We start from the raw sequence: 19,020 nt of genomic DNA on the forward strand, positions 1-19,020 counted from the left end.
TAGGCTCCATTTCACTGGGGCCTAAATTAAAAACAGAAGTATGGCTTCCCCCAAAACTGGCCTTAAAAAGTGGGAGAAACAGCTGGTGTTGCTTCATCTCAGGACTTGCAGGTGAGAAGGCTCACAGTACCTTTGAGCTTGGCAAGAACACAGGGAACTCTTTAGTAAACAATATCGATAAAATTGATGAGCCTTCACAGAAGTATTTGTTGCTGGCTGCATTTAAGGATTCATCCTTTCCATGTCACCTATTTTAATACATATACATACAACATGTCCTTTGGATGCATAATATCATATGTCTCCAGGGATAATACTCGGGGACGCTAGTTTTTCAGTGCAAATAAATGGTGTAGCTTATCTGCTTGCATTATGTAAAATGGACCATGAATTAATTAAACTGGTGAGGTTTGCAACAAGCTGTGTATCTGAATGATCCTGCCCTCATGGTGCACAGGTTTGGTATGTTCAGTGCCCCCCTGGGCATAAAGCCCTAAGACCCACGTTGGAGTTGCATGGTGATTTTTCCTGATATTCTTCATTCAATTAAACCAGTTTTGAGATGGATGGCCAGGATTTACTTGGGCAAAACTCTTGTGTGACACACACCTGCCAGAAGGAGCTGTCAGGGAGAGCTGTGGAATACCCAGTGTAGAGAGGGAGCAGAGGGCAGAAAGCTTTTAATATAAAAACATGAAACAAGTGGAAAGTGAATAAAAAGCTTTGGCCACATGATGGCATCCTCGTCCGTGGTAGGGCACAGCCGTGTGTGGCTTGCTGGAGCTGCCACACAATCTCTGTCTTGCTCCATTCAACCCCAAGTCCAGGCTTGCTGCCAGACCAGCACACGCTCCCTTCCCAACAGGGCAGCCCCACACTGGCAGCGTGCAGGTGATTTGGGGTGACCCTGCCCTGCCAATGGCTTCCCTAGCCCGGCAGCGCAGGAGGTAAGCCCTGGATGCACTGGTTAATCAGTGTATCACCCCATTAGCATTCATAGACAAATCACAAGTGAGGCAAAGCAACACCAGGCTGGAGCATGAAGGTTTCGAGGGTGACAGCAGCCCTGGCCACCGTGCAGGAGGTTGGGGATGCTGGGTCAGGCACAGCAGGATTGGGACAAGCAGCTTTTGAGACACAGCACTTTGTGGTATGGTGGTACCCATCGCTGCGATTGATCACAGCGGATCCCTGCACACAGAGCCCGATAAATAACTTAGTCTTGCTTTTGAAGGAGTGAATGCGTGCTGTGTCACCAAGGAAAGAGGTCCAGTGGTGGGGCTGGGTGATGGGGTCAGCCCCATGCCTCGAAGATGAGGAATGGCAATTACAGTTTATGCACACAGAGACTTGACAGGTCTGTGTCTTGTGGAAGATTTTCTTTCTGATATATCAAATGCATTAATTTTTAGAGATAATATCAATATCATTATCCATTGATAGAAATTAGGACCTCTAAGGAACCCTTTTTGGGGTCCTGCTGATGGGAGTTTAAAACAGTGCCTTGCCTGGCAGGCAAAGCGCCATACATACAGCTGATTCAAATCCCTTGTATGGGGCACTGATTGCATATGTTGGTGGATTTGTCCCTGAATTACACAAAAGAAAAATCCCCCATGTCAACATAATTCAGGATACGGACCTGCTCCTCTGTCAGTGCTGTGGCTGTAGTGACCTGCTGTCGGTGGCATGTTCCCCAGCACCACACACGCTGGAGTGGGAGAAGACATCTGCCTGATAGCTTGTTCACAGATGCTTACAGAGCCCCACATTTCTCACATAAATGCAGCAAATCCTGAAATTGGTATAAAATGAGAACGGAGACCAGAAGGACCAGGGATACCTAATTCTGTGCTTTTCTTGCCTGGAATATGAAAGCATACTCAGACCTGTCATGCCTCAAATGAGTCTGTAATTGCCCAACTTCCATGTCACTGGTGGTGTTCCAGCTCTTACAACACCCCATATTACTTAATGAGATACTGGCTGTGTAGCTGTTTTTCCCAGTTGATACACTATGTAGTGCTATGGAAGGAAAGAAGGTAACAGCAGCTTATTTCCTCATTTAAAAAAAAGAACAAAACAAAACCCCCAAACAAACAGGAACCAATTTCCCAGTGAAAAGCTATTTTTCTGGGCAACAGCCCTGACCTGGAGGAAGGTCTTTGGTGCTGGGAGAAGCCTCGTGGTGCCTGTGGGGTGTGAGGTGGGAGCAGGCTGGGGCTGCCCTCTGGCCAGGGGGCAAGGAGGGGGCTACCTCACCTCCCTGTTTCTGCATCCCCACTGCTGCTGGGCACCTATAATGTCCTTGAGTCTTTCTTCCAGGCAGGCAGCAGCTGACATCCCATGCAGAAGCTCACCCCCAGCGGTTTTAGTGCCTGCTGAAGCCCTGCCTGTGATGGCTCTGGGCCAGGCTGAGATTTTCTCATGCCTCAGGACTCCCTGCCTGGCATGTCCACACTTCAGGGGAAGGTGAGATCACAGTCCCCACCTCAGTTTCTCTTTTTCTGTTGTACTGTGAGACAAAGGAATAGGTGACATCCTTGCATGCATTAGGATATATTATATTTCCTTGGTTTATCTGAAGTTCCTTGTTTTGTCATAGATGTTGTTACAGTGGAGATTTCTCTCCTAGATATTGCATTCATGTAAGCCAAGAAGGCCAATGCCTGTCTTGTACCTGTGAAGAAAAAGGTAAAGTGTAGAGTTTGAAGAAATGGTAAGATTCAAGGACAGAAGTGAGAAGTTCAAGTTGCTAAATTGAATATAAACTGCAGAAGAACAGGTTCCTTTCTCTAAAGCCATCTTCTGCCTGTATACATGCTCCTATAGTGATGCATAGACTGATCACTGCCAACTTAGATAAGTAGTATGTAAAGTATCATTCCAGAGATAGGCTCCAAAGGGAATTAAGACTTTCCCCCCAGTGAGGGGAAATTTAAGTAGTTACACTGATTTTCAAAGCAGTTTTCCTAAACTGTAGATCCTGCAACAGCTCCAGAATCAGACACTAGTGGAACAACCAACCTGTTAAGAGCCATACATGCAGCAGCAGGAGAGTATCGTTTCAAGGGGTCCCATACGAGGTTTCACTGTAAGATATAAAATGCTGGATACATCAAGAAACCCTTTCTTAGTATAGGTGAAATACTAAGGCTACTGGACTGTAGAACACCAAATCGCTGAAAAGAATATGAAGGTCCTCTTGAGTGATGGAGAAAGCAATGGATAACCTTGGGTCACAAGGGGAAACACTTGGAGAAACAAGAACCTTGCAACTGGGGAAGCACAGGCTGAGACTGCCCTGCCGCCAACACCCGGTGCTTCAGGACTGGTACCTACACAGCGTCGCCTGCTGTAAAAGCATGAGGACTTACATAGCTCATCTTCATGGACTGGACAGGCTCATGGTCTATTCCCGTTTCAAAACATTTTAGCACTAATGTAGCCTACTTTACACATAGTACAGAAAATCCTGCCAACTCTTGTGGAAGAGGGCCAGCCTATTCTTACTCATGCAACTAGGTGTGAACCAATATCCGTGCTTATTTCATTATTAAATTGTGATTGCCGTGTTTCAATCAAGCAGTCTGCAGGCAGTTTTTCAATGCTTCCAGCTGCACTGTGGGTCTGGCTGGTGAGGGCTCTCACACAGCCACGGAGTTAATGCCTTGCGCTGTCTGTCTGTTCAACCTTCCTCTGCATGCTGCGCTGAGAGGGAAACCAAGCACCCAGGGTCATCTCCCAGTGGGACAAGCAAGGAAGGGTGAGTGGACTTATGATCTGAGAGCTCTGCAGTGTTTCTCTTTCCTGGTGTGAAAGCAATCAGGCCCACAAAGGGGGATACCAAAGTGAGAGCAATGGCATCAGGAAAACCTTAAAATACAAGAGAACTGGTGATCTTTGTTGACAGTTCCTGCTTTCCTCTGCTTACTTCTGGAGGCTGTTGTTTGTGAGATGCCCTTGCAATATGTCCAACGCCCAGCATGGCTGGCATGTTGGTGTCAGGGCTTTTTACTTTTTGATGCCTCAGCTCTTGCTAAATATCATTGCAGCATGGAAAGCTTGGCTCCCCTGCCAGAAAACACAGGAAAGCTCCGGTGACTGTACTGTTGCATGAAATGAGGATGACTCAGAACTCTGAAGGTCCCTTTCAGGTGTGCTTCCCCATCTCACAGCTCCTGAGCACCACTAGTTTTGATTAGTTAGTTTAAATGGTTTCAAATTTATTAAAACTCTTCTGAAAGCAATGGGGCCTCCATTACCTACAGAAGCTAATGCGAGTCCTGAGGATGTCCCGTGGTCCATCTGCTAGGACAGAGCAGAGCGTGCGGCTATCAGGAGGTGCCACTGCCCTCTTCAAGCTGGCACATGAAATGTTCCCCGAGTTCATCTGGATTTTACACCTTTCTGTCACAGGCATTCTTGCTATTACTATGCTATGGTTTACCCTTTCGTGGAGGAATTAGAATGACCCTATTTTCCTTTATTTCTACACTAGCATATGTCATCTCTATGTAAAAGAAAGGAAAAAAAATACTCCAAGCCACCTTATCTCTGGAAAATGAAACTATCAATAGCATCTTTTCATTTGTGGTCTTTGCAAGCTCTTACATCTTGATCAGCAAATGTAAAACAAGCTGGTATGTTATCTTGGTATTTTTCTTCTACAGGGAATCTATTTTCTACATTAAAAAAACCCAAACTCTACAGAGTTTCTTGGAAACACTACACTGGGATGCAAATTCTCTCATGAGAACTCAGAAGATCTGGAGGTTCATGCTGACCAGGCTAAAATAGTTATTTGGAAAAGGGAAGAAAAAGCTTCAGAAAGACCAGACTTAGCACTGGTGGCTCCCCACTTTGACAACCGGCCTTTTGAGGCTTGTGGGTTTGCAGCCTCAGAGGGAAGAGGACTCACACAGTCACCTTCCTACCTATTGCAATTTGGCTACTGAATTTATTATGAATTTGTTTGTGTTTTTTTGAGTGATGGTTGAAAAACCTCTATTTCCTCTCTACGTTTTGGTCTGTGTTGCTGAAAGAGAGATTAAGGGAGAGGAACAGAGGGAGATCAGATACCTAGACATGAGGACAGAAAATAAACTGCTGGTCGTATTTAACACACAAATGACAATATATTTGTGAAAATACGTTGCTGCAGCTGGTCATCAAAATGGAGACTTTTAGAATATCAAAACTAAATATTTAAAGATTATATAAAAAAGCTGGTCTTTTTGCTGGGATGGCAATAAATATTAATTTCCACCTGGAAACCGGTCTTCGGATCAGCCTCTAAATGCCGGAATAGAGCCTAAACTCTCCAAAGCCATAACCGGTGCCACTCGCTTCTCTGCCCAATCCACTGCCGCTCCAATCAATACATGGAAAGCTCTTTCTCTGCCAGTTCGACTTCTGGTGATTTCTGATTCACTCTAAATTATACCACTTCTCTGGTGAATACCACTTCTCTGGAATACCACTTCTCTGGTGACCTATTTGCCCTGGAGCAACAACCGCATGAGATGGATCTAATTAAGCAATCAAATAGAAATGAAAAGATGTAGGGATAGCATTGGCACCGCTGGCAGACAGAGAATGCGAGGAGGAACCGCGGGCTCGGGGAGCAGCTCAGAAGCAGCTCTGGAAGCTCTGCCATTCTAATCTTCAACTAGTAATAAAACTACAGATCTTGTCCTTTTGGGCTATGAGCCTGGGAAGAAGTTATCTGATCTGCCCACTGTCTGGTGAACATAATTACATCTCATGTATGGAAAGGTCCTAATTATGTATCTTGCATACAATTTGTGCCACCAATCGCTTTCACTTACAGAGCGTGGCAGCTGCATTGAGACATCATTCCTTAGGTGAAGAGGCCCTAGGGCTCTAGGGCCTAGGCTAAGCGTATCAGATTTTGTAAAAATCCTTGCAAAGACAGAGCGTAGCAGCTCCTGGGCAAAAGAGGATTTTGAATGAACATATTTTCCTTAAAAATAAGAAGCAGTAAAAACTCCTGGCTGTCACGAAGAGCCCCTTGGCCCTCTCTCCCCATGACTTGTTACCATATTCCTTGCACAACCTTGGCTAAATCAAAGATGCTTGTGCATGCTTTCCTTTAAAACCATGTAAAATCATTTTTTCAACGATCTGAGAAACCAAGTGTCCCACAAATGTTACACACAATTTATTTCCTTCACGGATTTAGGCTTTGAACTAATTGTTCTAGCTCTTGCCCTGGGGCTTCACTGGCTGAAGAAACAGAGAGCAGCATGCCCATTGCTTTCCTTCAGCAAAAAGCTGTTTCCTCAAGGCAGACCTACCCATCACAGAAGTCTCTTTACTACTTTTCAGGGAATCATAGGCTCTCGATCACAAATCAATGATTTTAGCCCTTCTCTAACAGCCCAGTGCCTTGAAAGATGCCACTGCCTGGCTCATGAATGCCATCCCTCCTCTCAATATACTTTCGTGCGTCTGTTGATCATAACATAGCCTGCTGCCAGCTTTAACTTGCCAAGGGAGGGTCTCTGGCTTTTTCTAGGTATTCCCTGGGGCCTGCGTGAAAGCTGTAGCTGCCTAATGGGATGTACACTTCCCACACTAAATCACCTAAGGATGAACTTCAAATAAAAGGCAGGGAGCATCCGCCCCAGCCCGGAGCTGGTGCTTGGCGGGCAGGCAGCGAGGCAGGGGCAGGAACTGCACGCAGATCCTCCTCCGCTCCCCTTGGCATGCGGGCAGGCAGTGGAGCCGTGTTCAGCCGGATGAATCCCTTGCCGGCAGGCAAATGCCAGATCAAAACCAGCAAATTGCAACCCGATGTTTTGTCTTTCCAGGACAGTCTCCAGCGAGATCGTGCTCATCCTTCAGCCAGACTGACCAGCAGAAGGCTCAAGCTTTTGGAGAAGATCTTTGAGGCATAACAGGATTAAAGGCATAACAGGAGGGAAGCTTAAGAGACAACACTGGGGATCTAAAAGAAATCTGAAGGGCTTGCTCTGCTGAAAAAAAGAAAACCTCTGTGGCCACAGAGCAGGCATTCAACCTGATTTGGAGACTCCATCTGAGAAAGTTTCCAAGTTAATACCATTTTGGTCACTTAGGACTATTTTTGCGTCCACTCCTTTCTGCTTAAAAAGGAACGCATGGGATGAGACACTGCGGTCAGGGTTTGCACTCTGAGGGCCCGATCCCTATCTGCACACTGGTGCACTTGCACTTGGCAAAGGTGGGATCACAGCCAGGGACTACGGGATTGCTCTCTGGACACGGCAGCTGTAATTCAGAGTGACAGCTTCTCCAGCCACCGCTCCACAACTCCATCCATTTGTCTGTCTGTCTGCTCAACAGACCCCTGCAGCATTACCAGCTTTCTTTGAGAAAGGTCCTGCTTTGAATCTAGGGGGAAGCCTGTCAGTTTGTTTTCTCAGGAACTTTGGCAATGCTGAACATTATTGTCTCTTCACTTTCATGGAACCATAATTTACATAAGCACAGGAGACAAACCCCACATCTGAAAAAAAAATGCTTTCGTAGATTTTTAACCATTGTTTCCTGTTGGGGTGTGATATCATAATGTTCAAATTAATCACCTCTGAGGAGGATTTGTGAATTTCCGCAGTACTAAAGAAAAGTCACTGCAGTAGGTGACTCAATTGCACGTTTGATTTCTCTAAAATGCTGTCCAAGCTAGTGGGAAAAAATAGTGGGCACCTGGTATCAGTTTTATAGTTGGGTTTTTCCATATTAGAATGGGAATTTTGTGAAGACTCAATTAAAAGGAGTGTCCTCCTATTCGTCTGTCACCCATCAGACTGAGTTGCACATGAATGCCAGCATGCTGTCATACATGCTCTTCTCTTGTTTGCTGCTCTCTGTGCAAGCACATAATTGCAGTGTCCGTGAAATTATCCGGTATACAAAACATCTACTTGTAAGTGGCTCTTTAGCACCTTAATTCTGTAAAAATGCATGTTTGTAAAGTGGATGATAATAAATACTGATTTCTCACTTGTTATTCTTTCAGGGTGAAAGTTCTGTAAGTTGCCCATGTAGGGAGACAGCTGTCAGTGTGAGTACATTGCTTTTGAGAATATCATGAAACTAAACAAAAATGTACTTGTGTGGTGAATGCTAGCGATGCTGGATTTTAATGCTCACTCTTTTCATTTTCAGTCATGTTCATGTCTTCCCATTCCTGAGGTAAGTCTGGTTTTTTTAAGCTCCTGTAGTTGTTAAAGATGATCAGTATTAACTGAGTTTTAGTTTGTTCACTTTGCTCCTTATGTAACTTTTGCTTTCAGTTATGAGGAAGATTTTAATACACTCGTAGCAGCAAAACTGAGCCTGATTAATAGTGGTGGGGAGGGGAGCAGAAGTCCTCCCATTACCAGTGCAATCAGAGCCAAGTCCAGAGTCAGGTAGAAGTCCTCTGTGGGCTTGACTTACAAATCAAGAGATACAGGTTCTTGCTTTGAAAAATCTCTGCAGGACTTTGTTTTTCTTGCTTTGAAAATCTCCGCAGGACCTTGTTTTATGGTTAGGTGCCTAAATACCTGAACCTGGGCCAGAGATGTCAGGCCGCAGATGCTCAGCTCTAGGTGTATCCAAAAACCATTTCATTTTTGTAAGCCTCCTCAGATATGGTGAAAGCCAGCATTAGCTAAAACTATACTTCAAAGAGGTTACTTTTACAGTTTGAGGTTTTCTGAGAGATGTGACAGGTGTTTCTTACAGCATACATGATGATTTGCTGTTTTATAACCACCCCAAAGTTCTCATATTGGTTTTCAACAGAATGCAAAATACATCCCGTTTAATTGTTACATGCTGCCTCATTTAGGAATACATATTTCTCCTTTCTGTAGAGAAACACAAAATGCATTCTAGCTTTTTCTAATACCTTCTTTGTTTAACAGCCTGGCCACGAATTGGCATGCTTTGTGGAAGGAACGGAACACATGCTGAAAAACAACATATTAAACCACAACACTTCAAACACAATAATTGCAAGGCTTAATCTAACCTTTCAGACTCAACTGGACAGAAAGCTCTGTGAAGTAAGACTTTTCTTACTTTTCTATAGATCTTTGTCTATCTTTTGTAAAAGAAAGGACTTTTTATATTTTAAACATTTGTAGCTAAGTGTTGGATTAATTTCAAATGTATTTTAAATACTCATTTTATGCAGGAGCCAGATATCATAGCTGCAACATGCGTGAGGCAATGGAAAGCTATTAAAATTGGCAGAGAAAGCAGGGAGATGGGTTCTGCCCCACTGTGCCCTTTCCCTTCTCCAAACCCCTTTAGAATGAGGACCTTTAAAGACAGATCTCTGGGAGAGGAACTTTATTTAAATTGCTTTTCTATTTTCCTTTCTCAAAATGTGTTTCTACACTAAATAGTAATGATATACAAACAGAGAGTAGATGTGCAGAAGTAGCATGGCTGGGGACAGGCAGGCAGAGACATCCTTCTCTTCTGGAGCATTAATTCTACCGATGCTGCAGTTTCTTCAAGGATGCTTGGGCATGAAATACTGCTGTGACCTACAGCATCTTCAAACTTGTGATGATGCTCAGGAAGATTCCTGGATCCCCAGATGCCTTTTCTGAGGCAGTGAAACATCCTTTGTTTACACACCGAGCAAAACTGTTGTGTAATTCAATGAGACACGGAAGATGCTGATGCTGCAGTGTCTCGAGCTCCTTTAAGCTACCTTCAAACTTGCAAGTGGGAATATTGTTAGAATGGCATTGCGACACCGAGCAGACCCATTGCCCTAGTCTTACCCAGCTTCTCATACTGCTCTGTCTGCCCTGTTTTCTGGGTTGAACCAGCCTACTTTAAATTACTTCAGCTATAACTATGTGACAGTCCAGCTGTCACCTTGTTAGTCACCATGAAAAGCCATTCTTACACTAACTGCCCAAGGAACAATTCTTTAGGAATTGTTTTTGAAATCCTTGTTTAGCTCCAAAGAATGTATATTTCAGCTGTTTCATCTAAATCCTTTATTTTTTATAAAATCTTTGGTAACCCAATCTTTGTTCTTTCTTCCATCACAGAGCCTGGCACGCGGGAATCAATGCCAGTACAAGACCAAGGGAAATGTGAAGGAATTTTTTAATAAAATCCTGAGAACCTATCAAGCAATCAATAAACCTGCAGCTTAAAGAGAAAAAACTTAAAAAAGCTTTAAAAATCCCTAAACTCTTCGATAAGAAGGGGGAACAGAAAAGTTATTTATTGTATTTATTGTCCACCTGAAATATAAAAGGTAGAAATAACAACTGCTAAACCAATAAAACTATAATTTACATGAGCACCAAAATTATTCTTCATTGTATGTTTTGTACTTGGTGAAAGGTCTGAACATCCTGTTTTTGTAGTGGGTGTCAAAATGCTTCTGCAAAGCTCCAGTCCAATAATTTCACTCACATGAGATGCTACAGCAAAATGCACACTCTGACCACTCTATAGCACCAGAAATATTTGGTGACTTGAGATTCAAACAGAAATTCTGCGTTTTCTTTCTGCATCACTTTTCTTTCTGCATCACTTTTATTTTTCGATATTATCTACATCCCATGAATAAGTCGCTTAGCTTCTTTCTTGCAAGGTTGCAGATTGTCCTGCCCATAGCCACTTTTATTTTTCTTTTAAATATTCAGTAGTAGAGAACTCATGAACATCTTAACATACAAAAGCAAGACCATACCCAGGGTTAATTACAAGTTCTTAATGGGCTTGTGTCTTTGGAAGGTGTTGTGGACAACTGTTTCTTTCTCAGGACATATTTAACACCGGCTTTGAAGAAGATCTTTCTATAGTGCCATGAGCTCAGATATGCTTCTCTATCACCTCTCCACTCAGCTCAACAGAAACCAAAGACACAAGAAGAGAGCTTTGCTGGGGAAAAAAAAAACATATAAGGGGAGACGCTTATCTCAGCCACCTATTCAAGCCTTACAAGTAGTTTCTAAGATCTCTTCACACAAGGGAAAGTCCCCAAAAGGAGAGAGAAGGTCAGATTTCATCTCCTTTGTGCCTCAGAGATGAGGCATTGTAACAGGACTGGCCTTTGAGATGGAGGATCTTAAAAGATCTCCAGTGACATAATTTCTTCACCACCTCCACTGAAGTATGGTGGATTTTTCAGACTTCAAGGAACAGACACAGGCATGTAATTCCCTTTCTTTTTTCAGCATTAAGTGTGATATCGATGGGATGAACATGTTTCTAGGATCAAAAGTGTGATGGAAACGCTCATCAACTACACCATTATTCTTAAGGTTTCCATTAATACGGGCTTGGGGGAAAAGAGAGAACTAGATTATAGAAAATGCATCTGATTCAAGTATATAAAAGGAGTTAAACTTATATATCAGATCAAATGCATTTCTTGATGTGTTTCTGCCACCTGGTTCAAATATGATAAGAAGATAATAAATATTAAAATAAAAAACACTATTTCTGTGGTAACGCCTATGCAGATGAAACCAAGAAATAAAACAACTATTTCATTGCTCACATTTTCATATCTTCCTACATTTTCTACTCAAAATTCAGCTCAGACAGATTTCTCCTAAATAACCATTTTTTTGGATTCTAGTGTGAAGAAAAATCATCCACATTTCTGACAAATCAGCAGAGTGCTTACACATACTCCTGGCCTTGAACAGAAGACAAAATACAGTGACATCCATAGATCTTAGTGCATCTAGTGCTTAGTATGATGTCAGATCTCAAATTTCCAAATATTGCCTCAGGAAACACTGATACCCAGTCTTGCTAATATTTTCCAAGTGCAAGTCCAAGCTATTTCATTGTTTCCATGATGCTTTGATTTTCATATCTTTGTAGGTGCAGTTCACCAGCGTTGTGTCTAGTCATAATCTGTAGCAAGCGTAAAATCTGAAAAATGTTGATTCATTTTTATAGACGAGCAAAAGACTTCCGAGGTCCTAGGACTGCAGACAGCTCCCCTAAACTGTGTTTTCAGCAACTGCAAAGAAAAAGAAGATTCTTTGTCTAATACTTTTACTCCCGAAACAACTTCATTAGATTTATGAAATAGATATGGTGATTGTGAAATTGTGGCACAAGCAAAAGACACATCATAAATTCAGTTCTACCCAACATAAGCTGGCAAGAGTCAAATGTAGTCAGTCAGCTTCCAGTCAAATCACTTCTGCAAGACAGTAGTAGGAAACCCTTGCACAGAATTTGAAAAACCCACCAAATTTACTAAACTGCAGAAGATACATCTGCAAGGTATCTACTCATCTGATGCCTCGGTTTGCAATCTGCATGACAGCAATCATCGTTGTGTGCTTAAAGCATTCAGCGCAGAACTGCGCAACCTGAAATAAGTGCCTCCACTGCTGTCTGTCATTGTACACGTTCCCCCTGCATCTGCGAGCTGATGCAAAGCGTTTGCTTGCACTGGTGACCTCCCCTAAACCCCTGCAATCTAGAGTCCAGGAAACATGGTAGTCCTCCATCCTTGAGTAGTTCAGCCCTCTGCCTCCCCACAGGCATATTCAGATCTTCTCTGTGGGACCCTAAAGCCCCGTGAGGCTTTGCAAGCCCCAGGGCAGTCCTGTGGGAAGGGCTGGATGTCTCTCGGCAGGACAGAACATCCCTTCAGCCAGCCCTGAGCCAGCCCCTGAGCAGACGTGGGACCGTGCGGATGCTTGTAGGCCTCTTTGCTCTCTCTCGAGTTTGGTTCACGACAGGATTGTGAAACTGCCAGATGAAAACAAAAGGAAACTAATCCATTGAGTTACTTAATTACTGTAAGAAGTACCTCTTTCTGTTATCTCAATTATCTTTCTCTAGCAGCTCTCTAGCAGGACGTGTCATACTACGTTCTGATGGAGAGGATGTGGCATAGGGCAGGGGGGACAGAGGAGGTGAAGAAGGTCAGACATCTGGTATACAAGATGACTTGTCTGCATGAGTAGATTATACTGAGGAATAGATTTACAATAGAGAATTGATAATCAACTGTGATTTTAGGAAAGAGCCCTTCTTCAAACCATTCAAACCTGTCCGGGTGTCCACGGCAAGGTGCATGCTTGTCTTCAAGTATGTACAGTTCCACACTTGCCTTGCTTTCTACGACTCACATCAGGAAAAGAAGGCTCTGAACACCGTTTGCTTTATGATTTCTGAGACAGAAACCCTCAATATTTGAGGATGCAGGGCAGGAGTGGATGCTTTCTGCAAAGCGGAAAGAAACACCATTATCTCTGTACATTGCACCTCTTTCTTTGGGAATGTCTGTCTCATGAAGGTTAAGTGTTGGGAATGTGCAGACCAATTCCATACCACATATCACCACAACTATAGGTTTTTTTTCCCCATTAGAATGAAGTAATGCTAAACTGTATGCCAGGAGTGACCCAAAGGCACTTGAGAAGCTACTTTACTCTTCAACAAGGAAGAATTCTCCCAATCCTGCTACACCAGCCAGCACACAACCGTTTCTTTGAAAGGTGTTTGCTGACAGTAGGCAGCCAGAAACCCATTCACAAGATCTACAGTTCCACAGCAGTATTTTCTGTCTTAGTTTGGGAATTCACTTAGTAGCACAGCTATTACAAAACTTAGAGTGTTGCCTTCAGAAACCTGACTAGGACAGTTTTATATGCTTGAGTCTCTGCTACGATACTTATCAAGGCAGAAGTACAGCAGCAGAGCCAAAGTTCTTGTGCTCCACTGCGCTATCCCTGATTTAACATAACTCCATGACCTGCTGCAGGACAAGCCCAAGCCCTAAGCAGTGTCAAAGATCTAATAAGAAGCTGTCTCTAATGACAGATAGGAGATCACTGGTTTAGAAGATATTTTTGGAGGGACTGGAACTGCCCCAGTGCATCTGGTATGTCCTTGTTTTTTTCTGAGTCTCCTGCACCCCTTTAAGAACAAGTCTGGTATATGCCACGCTATGGGAAGAGAGGCACTGGCCTGCCATTGTGGTTTCCCAGTCATAAATCACATTCATGACTTAAAAGCAGTTTTACATATTTGCGTAAGAAAGCTGATCTGATCTGGCTAATCCTCACGACACCCTCCTGAGGCATGTGGACAAGCCTCACTCTTGTAGGTTTACAGAAAAGTAAGGAAACAAGAGTTTGGTGAGACAGGAGAACTCATTTCTCCCCGATGCTCTGCATTTTACAGTTGTCTGAAGACTGATAGCATTTGCTCGCAGAGCTCAACACATACCAGGGTTTCACATCGCCAAGACGCAAGTGACAGCACACATAATATCAGGTGGTGCTACTGGAAAGACTAAAGCCCAAGTAACTACCATTTCCAGTCTGTTTCCTCCCCAGATAAGCCTATACCTGCCCACAGCTGGTTATAGCTCCCTTCCCATCTTCTCTATTGGTTTCCCACTTTTGATTCAATCAACTAAAAATCTCCAAAAGTTAGAACTAAAAATTCCCAGGACTTTCATGTGCATTTCTCATGGAAGCAACCATGGTGATCTACAAATTACAGTATCTTCATGGACACACACTCTGTAGTGTAAGTTGCACACCAAGCACCACTTCAAACAGAAACCTTTTGTCATCTTATATAAACTTCTGTAAATAATCCTGGATGTTCACACTACTGTTCTAAGACACAAGATAAATGTTGTCGTCTTCCTGTTGAGACACAGAATGGATTACAGCTCATCGGCAGCATGGCTCAGACAACCAAAGGAGTGAAAGGGCTGGAAAGAGAAGGCAAAATGCTTTACTAACGCAACACCTAGGCTGCCATAATGGCCTTTTTTCCTGATTCACATATGGGCTTTAAAAATCAAAGATGCTTACAAATGAGCAATATGTGTCTGAATTGTTTCTGCTATATCTTAAATCTAGTCGTGTAGTAATACAAGAAACAATCCTAAGCTTATCTCAGGTTATAATCTAGAAAAAGTGACAGTAAGAAACGACATTTAAAATATTTTTCCATGTAAAATATCAGTCAGATTTCTTTTTACTGATGTCAGAAACAGAATCATGAAGAGGCTTCACAAGAAAACAGATGCCCTTGATTTGTTTATTGCATTCATATTGCTAGTTTTCAACTTAACAACTTTCAGACTAAATAAATATTTTCCAGAGGTAATAGGTCAACAAAAAGCCCAGGAGTGAGGGGAGTTTCCCCTGACTCCCCACAAAACTGGAATTGTAAAAGAGCAAAATAAGAGGGAAATCATGACTTAAGAGATGCAGATAATGATCAGCCTACTTCTGACTTTGCAAACAGCCTGTGGGAGAGAAGAGAGATGTTCTGTCTGACACTGACTTCAGGCAGGATATAAATCAGCCATTGAGATATAAGATTGTTCCACAGTGGCAGAAAAAGTTTCTCACTCTCATTTCGCTGTGCTCCCATACACCTGACATCATATTATTAAGTAAAATGTAATAGAAAGGAAAGCATGAAAACTTAAAGATCCCCGTTGACCACAACGTATTTTCAGCAACATAGCGCAATGAGAAATAAAGGCTGTGGTGTGTGCAAGGAAGGAAAAGTGCAAAAATGCATTGAATCATTATCACCTACTTAGAGGCAAGCACCCCTAAGGACTAATTGCTTTAGCTCATCTCACAATGATTTAAGAAAACAGGCATTTAGGACCCAATGATCCCCTCCATTGGTGGCTGACTGAGGCAGCAAAAGTTGTGGAACAGTTTTGGGGAACAGGGAAGGGCAATTTAGGTGTTTTAAAGTATGGTCTTCCTGCTCCTTGGAGACTCTGTGATATCGATGGGCCACAGAGGACAAGATGGGCAGGCAAAGGATAATTTAATGCAGCTTTCACCATTCCAATAATCCCCTTACTGATCTATGTGCAATTAAGAAAAGCTATGTGCGCCTAGCACATATTCTGCATATTTCCTATAATGCCCCCATCTACATGGGGCATGAGGATGAGAAAAAAAAAAAGTGGCAAGAATCCAGCAGACTTCTTGGGTTAGGTGGGAGCTGCTACTCAGTGTTGCTGTTGGAGCTGCCCTTGCCACCCTGCACCAGCTTAGCTTTGTGTCAAACCTTGGGATACACCAGAAGACCAGAAGATCCTGAAGACTGCTGAAAATTTTATTCCCTGCTAATTGCCTCCTGGAGGTGTCCAGCAGGTAGAAAATGCTTGGGCTTTGGAAGAATCTGATTATGGGGAACCAGACTTTCCCAGGCTGTAAACTGAGAAATCCCCCTGCATGAGAGGAAACCACCAGGGAAGTGGAGCAGCGTGGGTGAAGCAGGGGCAGGAGGTGCATATTGCAGGAACGCTCTGCTGCCAGCCCCAAGACTGCAGAGAGCGAGGCAATACCAGCTACAGAAATGAACAGAGAAATTTATCTTACTCTTCCTTTATATTTATTTGATATAAGGAAGAGGAACTATGAAAAAATAAATGAGGAAAACCTGTCTGAATGTATACATGCGAGATGCATCAGGAAGTAGTCAGCATATGGAAGCCTAGTCTGATACTTGTTTGATACTACAGATATTTTATCAAAATAACATGTCTCATTAGACGTCATTCCCTTGAATACAAACACTTTATGATGACATTTTAAATGTACTGAGTCAAAATACAGACAGAATTCCTGCCATAAACAAAGCCACTGAACTTACTGGCAAGCAGACTGACTATATCAACAGAATGTCCAAAAATTCTCTGGTGGTTAGAAGATCCTGACCAGTGCTGACAGCTTTGCTGCCTGCTGTCCCCAGGAGGTGACCCAGTGACTAGAAAATGCCTAGGGCTTTGGAACAACCTGGCTGTGCTAAATAGTTTCCAATGCAGGAATCACAGTGCGGTGCAAAACAGAAAACTGTCCAACCTAAAAATAATCCTTCATTTTCCATCTGACTCTTCATACAGCTGGGAGAGGGTGAAGAAGAACAGGACTGTACCTGCACTGGGTGGCCTCAGTTAAATAAGTAAGTTTAGGCATATAATGAAATTGTCCTTGGACAAGTTGTCAGTTCTTCTGTTCAAAAGGGCCAATTCTAAGTGCATTCATTAAAGCTATCTTTTCAATCAACACCCAGGTAAGTACTTGTGGCAACATGCTTCATCCTCTCCAGATTTATCAATAATGAAAGGAAACCTGGCATAACTATGACTCCTTACAAGTCTTGTCTGACATGAAAAATATAATGGATGGATCTATAATGAATTCTTACAAGATCTAAATGAATCTTGTTCATACTAAATGTATGATCTAAATGGCTGTGTCCTCAAAATAGAAATACCTTCAAGCAGTATCTATCTACTCATATTCCCACTGGAAAACTTCTGGAATTTGTTTTCATTTTCAGCAACTGAAAACTAAGGAAAACCTCTTATTTTTGAATGAGATAGTCTAAGAAAGCCTTGGGAGAATTAATAACGCAGACTGTTTTTTGTTCCCATTCAATTTTTCCTCAAAGTTTCTTGGAAACAACCAAACACTTCCACATGGTTCTACAGTTGGCACTATGAAATAAAGTTCAGTTATCGCCATACTTTAGTTTTCCTTCACACTTCGGTAACTATATACTTGCAGTCACCCCTACCAAACTTCTTGATCAAGCTGGAAGACCACTTATTGCAGATTAATCCACAAGGATGAGAGTGGCTAGAGCCCAGACTTACAGAATAACAACAGTATCCTATCACACACTCTTTTCCAAGAAGGACCATCCAGTCCTGTAATTTGACCATATATATTACAAAAAGACACATACACACTAGAAAAGGGCATCTAGAAGTATATCGAGAAACAAACCAAGTCCAGAATCGGCAACAACACAAAAATATTACAGCAGTGAGCAGATACAGCCTCGAGAGGGTCTTCACCTTTCTGGCAGTGTGTTTCTGCTTACATCCAGGTTGCGGTACCACGTGATATGTCCTAGCAGCATGAGACATGTTCATGACTGTACACCTGGCTTGAGGTCTAACCTTATTTGTAATTCTCTTGGACTAATCCCAGACTTTTTAAGATCTTCAAAATTAGATTGTGCAAACTTTCCTATCCCACCAAGTTAAACAAACAGGACGATGGTATGCAGGTGTGGTGCAATTAACTTAATAATTAGATTGTTTAATAAATCAGATGTACAGATTATAAATGATTAGTTACGTGTAACCTTCTCTTAGAAGTTTCAGGACCAGCAGCCTTACCATCTGTCAAAACTGACAGATATCCACGTGATTCGTGGTTCAGTAAGCAAGCTCACGTTAGGAAAGCTGCCTTCTCCTGTCTACAGTCTTTCATTGCATAAACAAGAATCAGCTTAACAGAATCCACCCTGTGCTTCTGAAACTTGCACATCTCTCCAAACATCTACTCTCAGATCTCAAACAAAATACATAACAGTTCTTCTAGGAATCAGCCCCATGGGGCAGGACACATTCTCTTTTCTCAAGGACCCCAAATTCATTGCAACACATCACTGATGTGCGGCCCAACATCTGGTGCATCTGTAGCAGTGCCACCAGCCAGGGTGGGGATGTTCTTCATGATGCTGTATTTGAAGGGCAGCGGTTGTACAGAAAGAAAACTTGAAGGGAACTAAGGAACAAGGTCAGAGCACAAAACGGAAAACGTGCAAAATGGACATGATACACCTGAAAGACAAACCAACCAGGGCTGCATGCTGCAACTACTACCCTGTTAAGTAGCTCACACTGGCATAGTGCAGTGGGTTTGCACTGCCTCCCAGCCATGGGATAAGCTAAAGGGCCACCACAGTTTGTGCTCCAGACAGCAGTGCTTAGCAAATCCATGTGAGGGACCATACACACCCCAGGGGTGAGACAAGGTAGTTCACTTTCACACAGGAAGGTTGCTACCGATTCCTAGGAAACCAACCACCCTGAGCATCTACAGCTCAAATATCAACAAATCCAGATCCAAATCCAGCTACTGAACAGTCAGGGGTTATCCTGTAAGCTGTGCTGTCTTCTCTAGCAGTTGGACAGAAACAGCAGCAAGGTTTCCAATAAAAGTTCCC

At 42.8% G+C, this 19,020-nt stretch overlaps 1 protein-coding gene across 1 annotated transcript; it reads left to right on the plus strand.

The window, feature by feature from the left end:
* Positions 1-505: 505 nt before the first annotated feature.
* LOC148056171 (uncharacterized) lies at positions 506-10,324 on the plus strand. Its single transcript, XM_087754018.1, has 6 exons — positions 506-3,766; positions 6,837-7,933; positions 8,027-8,071; positions 8,176-8,202; positions 8,919-9,059; positions 10,068-10,324. The coding sequence occupies exons 2-6, from the start codon at positions 7,826-7,828 to the stop codon at positions 10,173-10,175; spliced, it is 429 nt and encodes a 142-aa protein (XP_087610144.1). The 5' UTR covers positions 506-3,766; positions 6,837-7,825; the 3' UTR covers positions 10,176-10,324.
* The last annotated feature ends 8,696 nt before the right edge of the window (positions 10,325-19,020 follow it).

This window comes from Nipponia nippon, unplaced genomic scaffold (assembly GCF_047370975.1).
Source record: "Nipponia nippon isolate SJK-2023a ecotype South Korea unplaced genomic scaffold, ASM4737097v1 scaffold_17, whole genome shotgun sequence".
NCBI lineage: Eukaryota > Metazoa > Chordata > Aves > Pelecaniformes > Threskiornithidae > Nipponia > Nipponia nippon.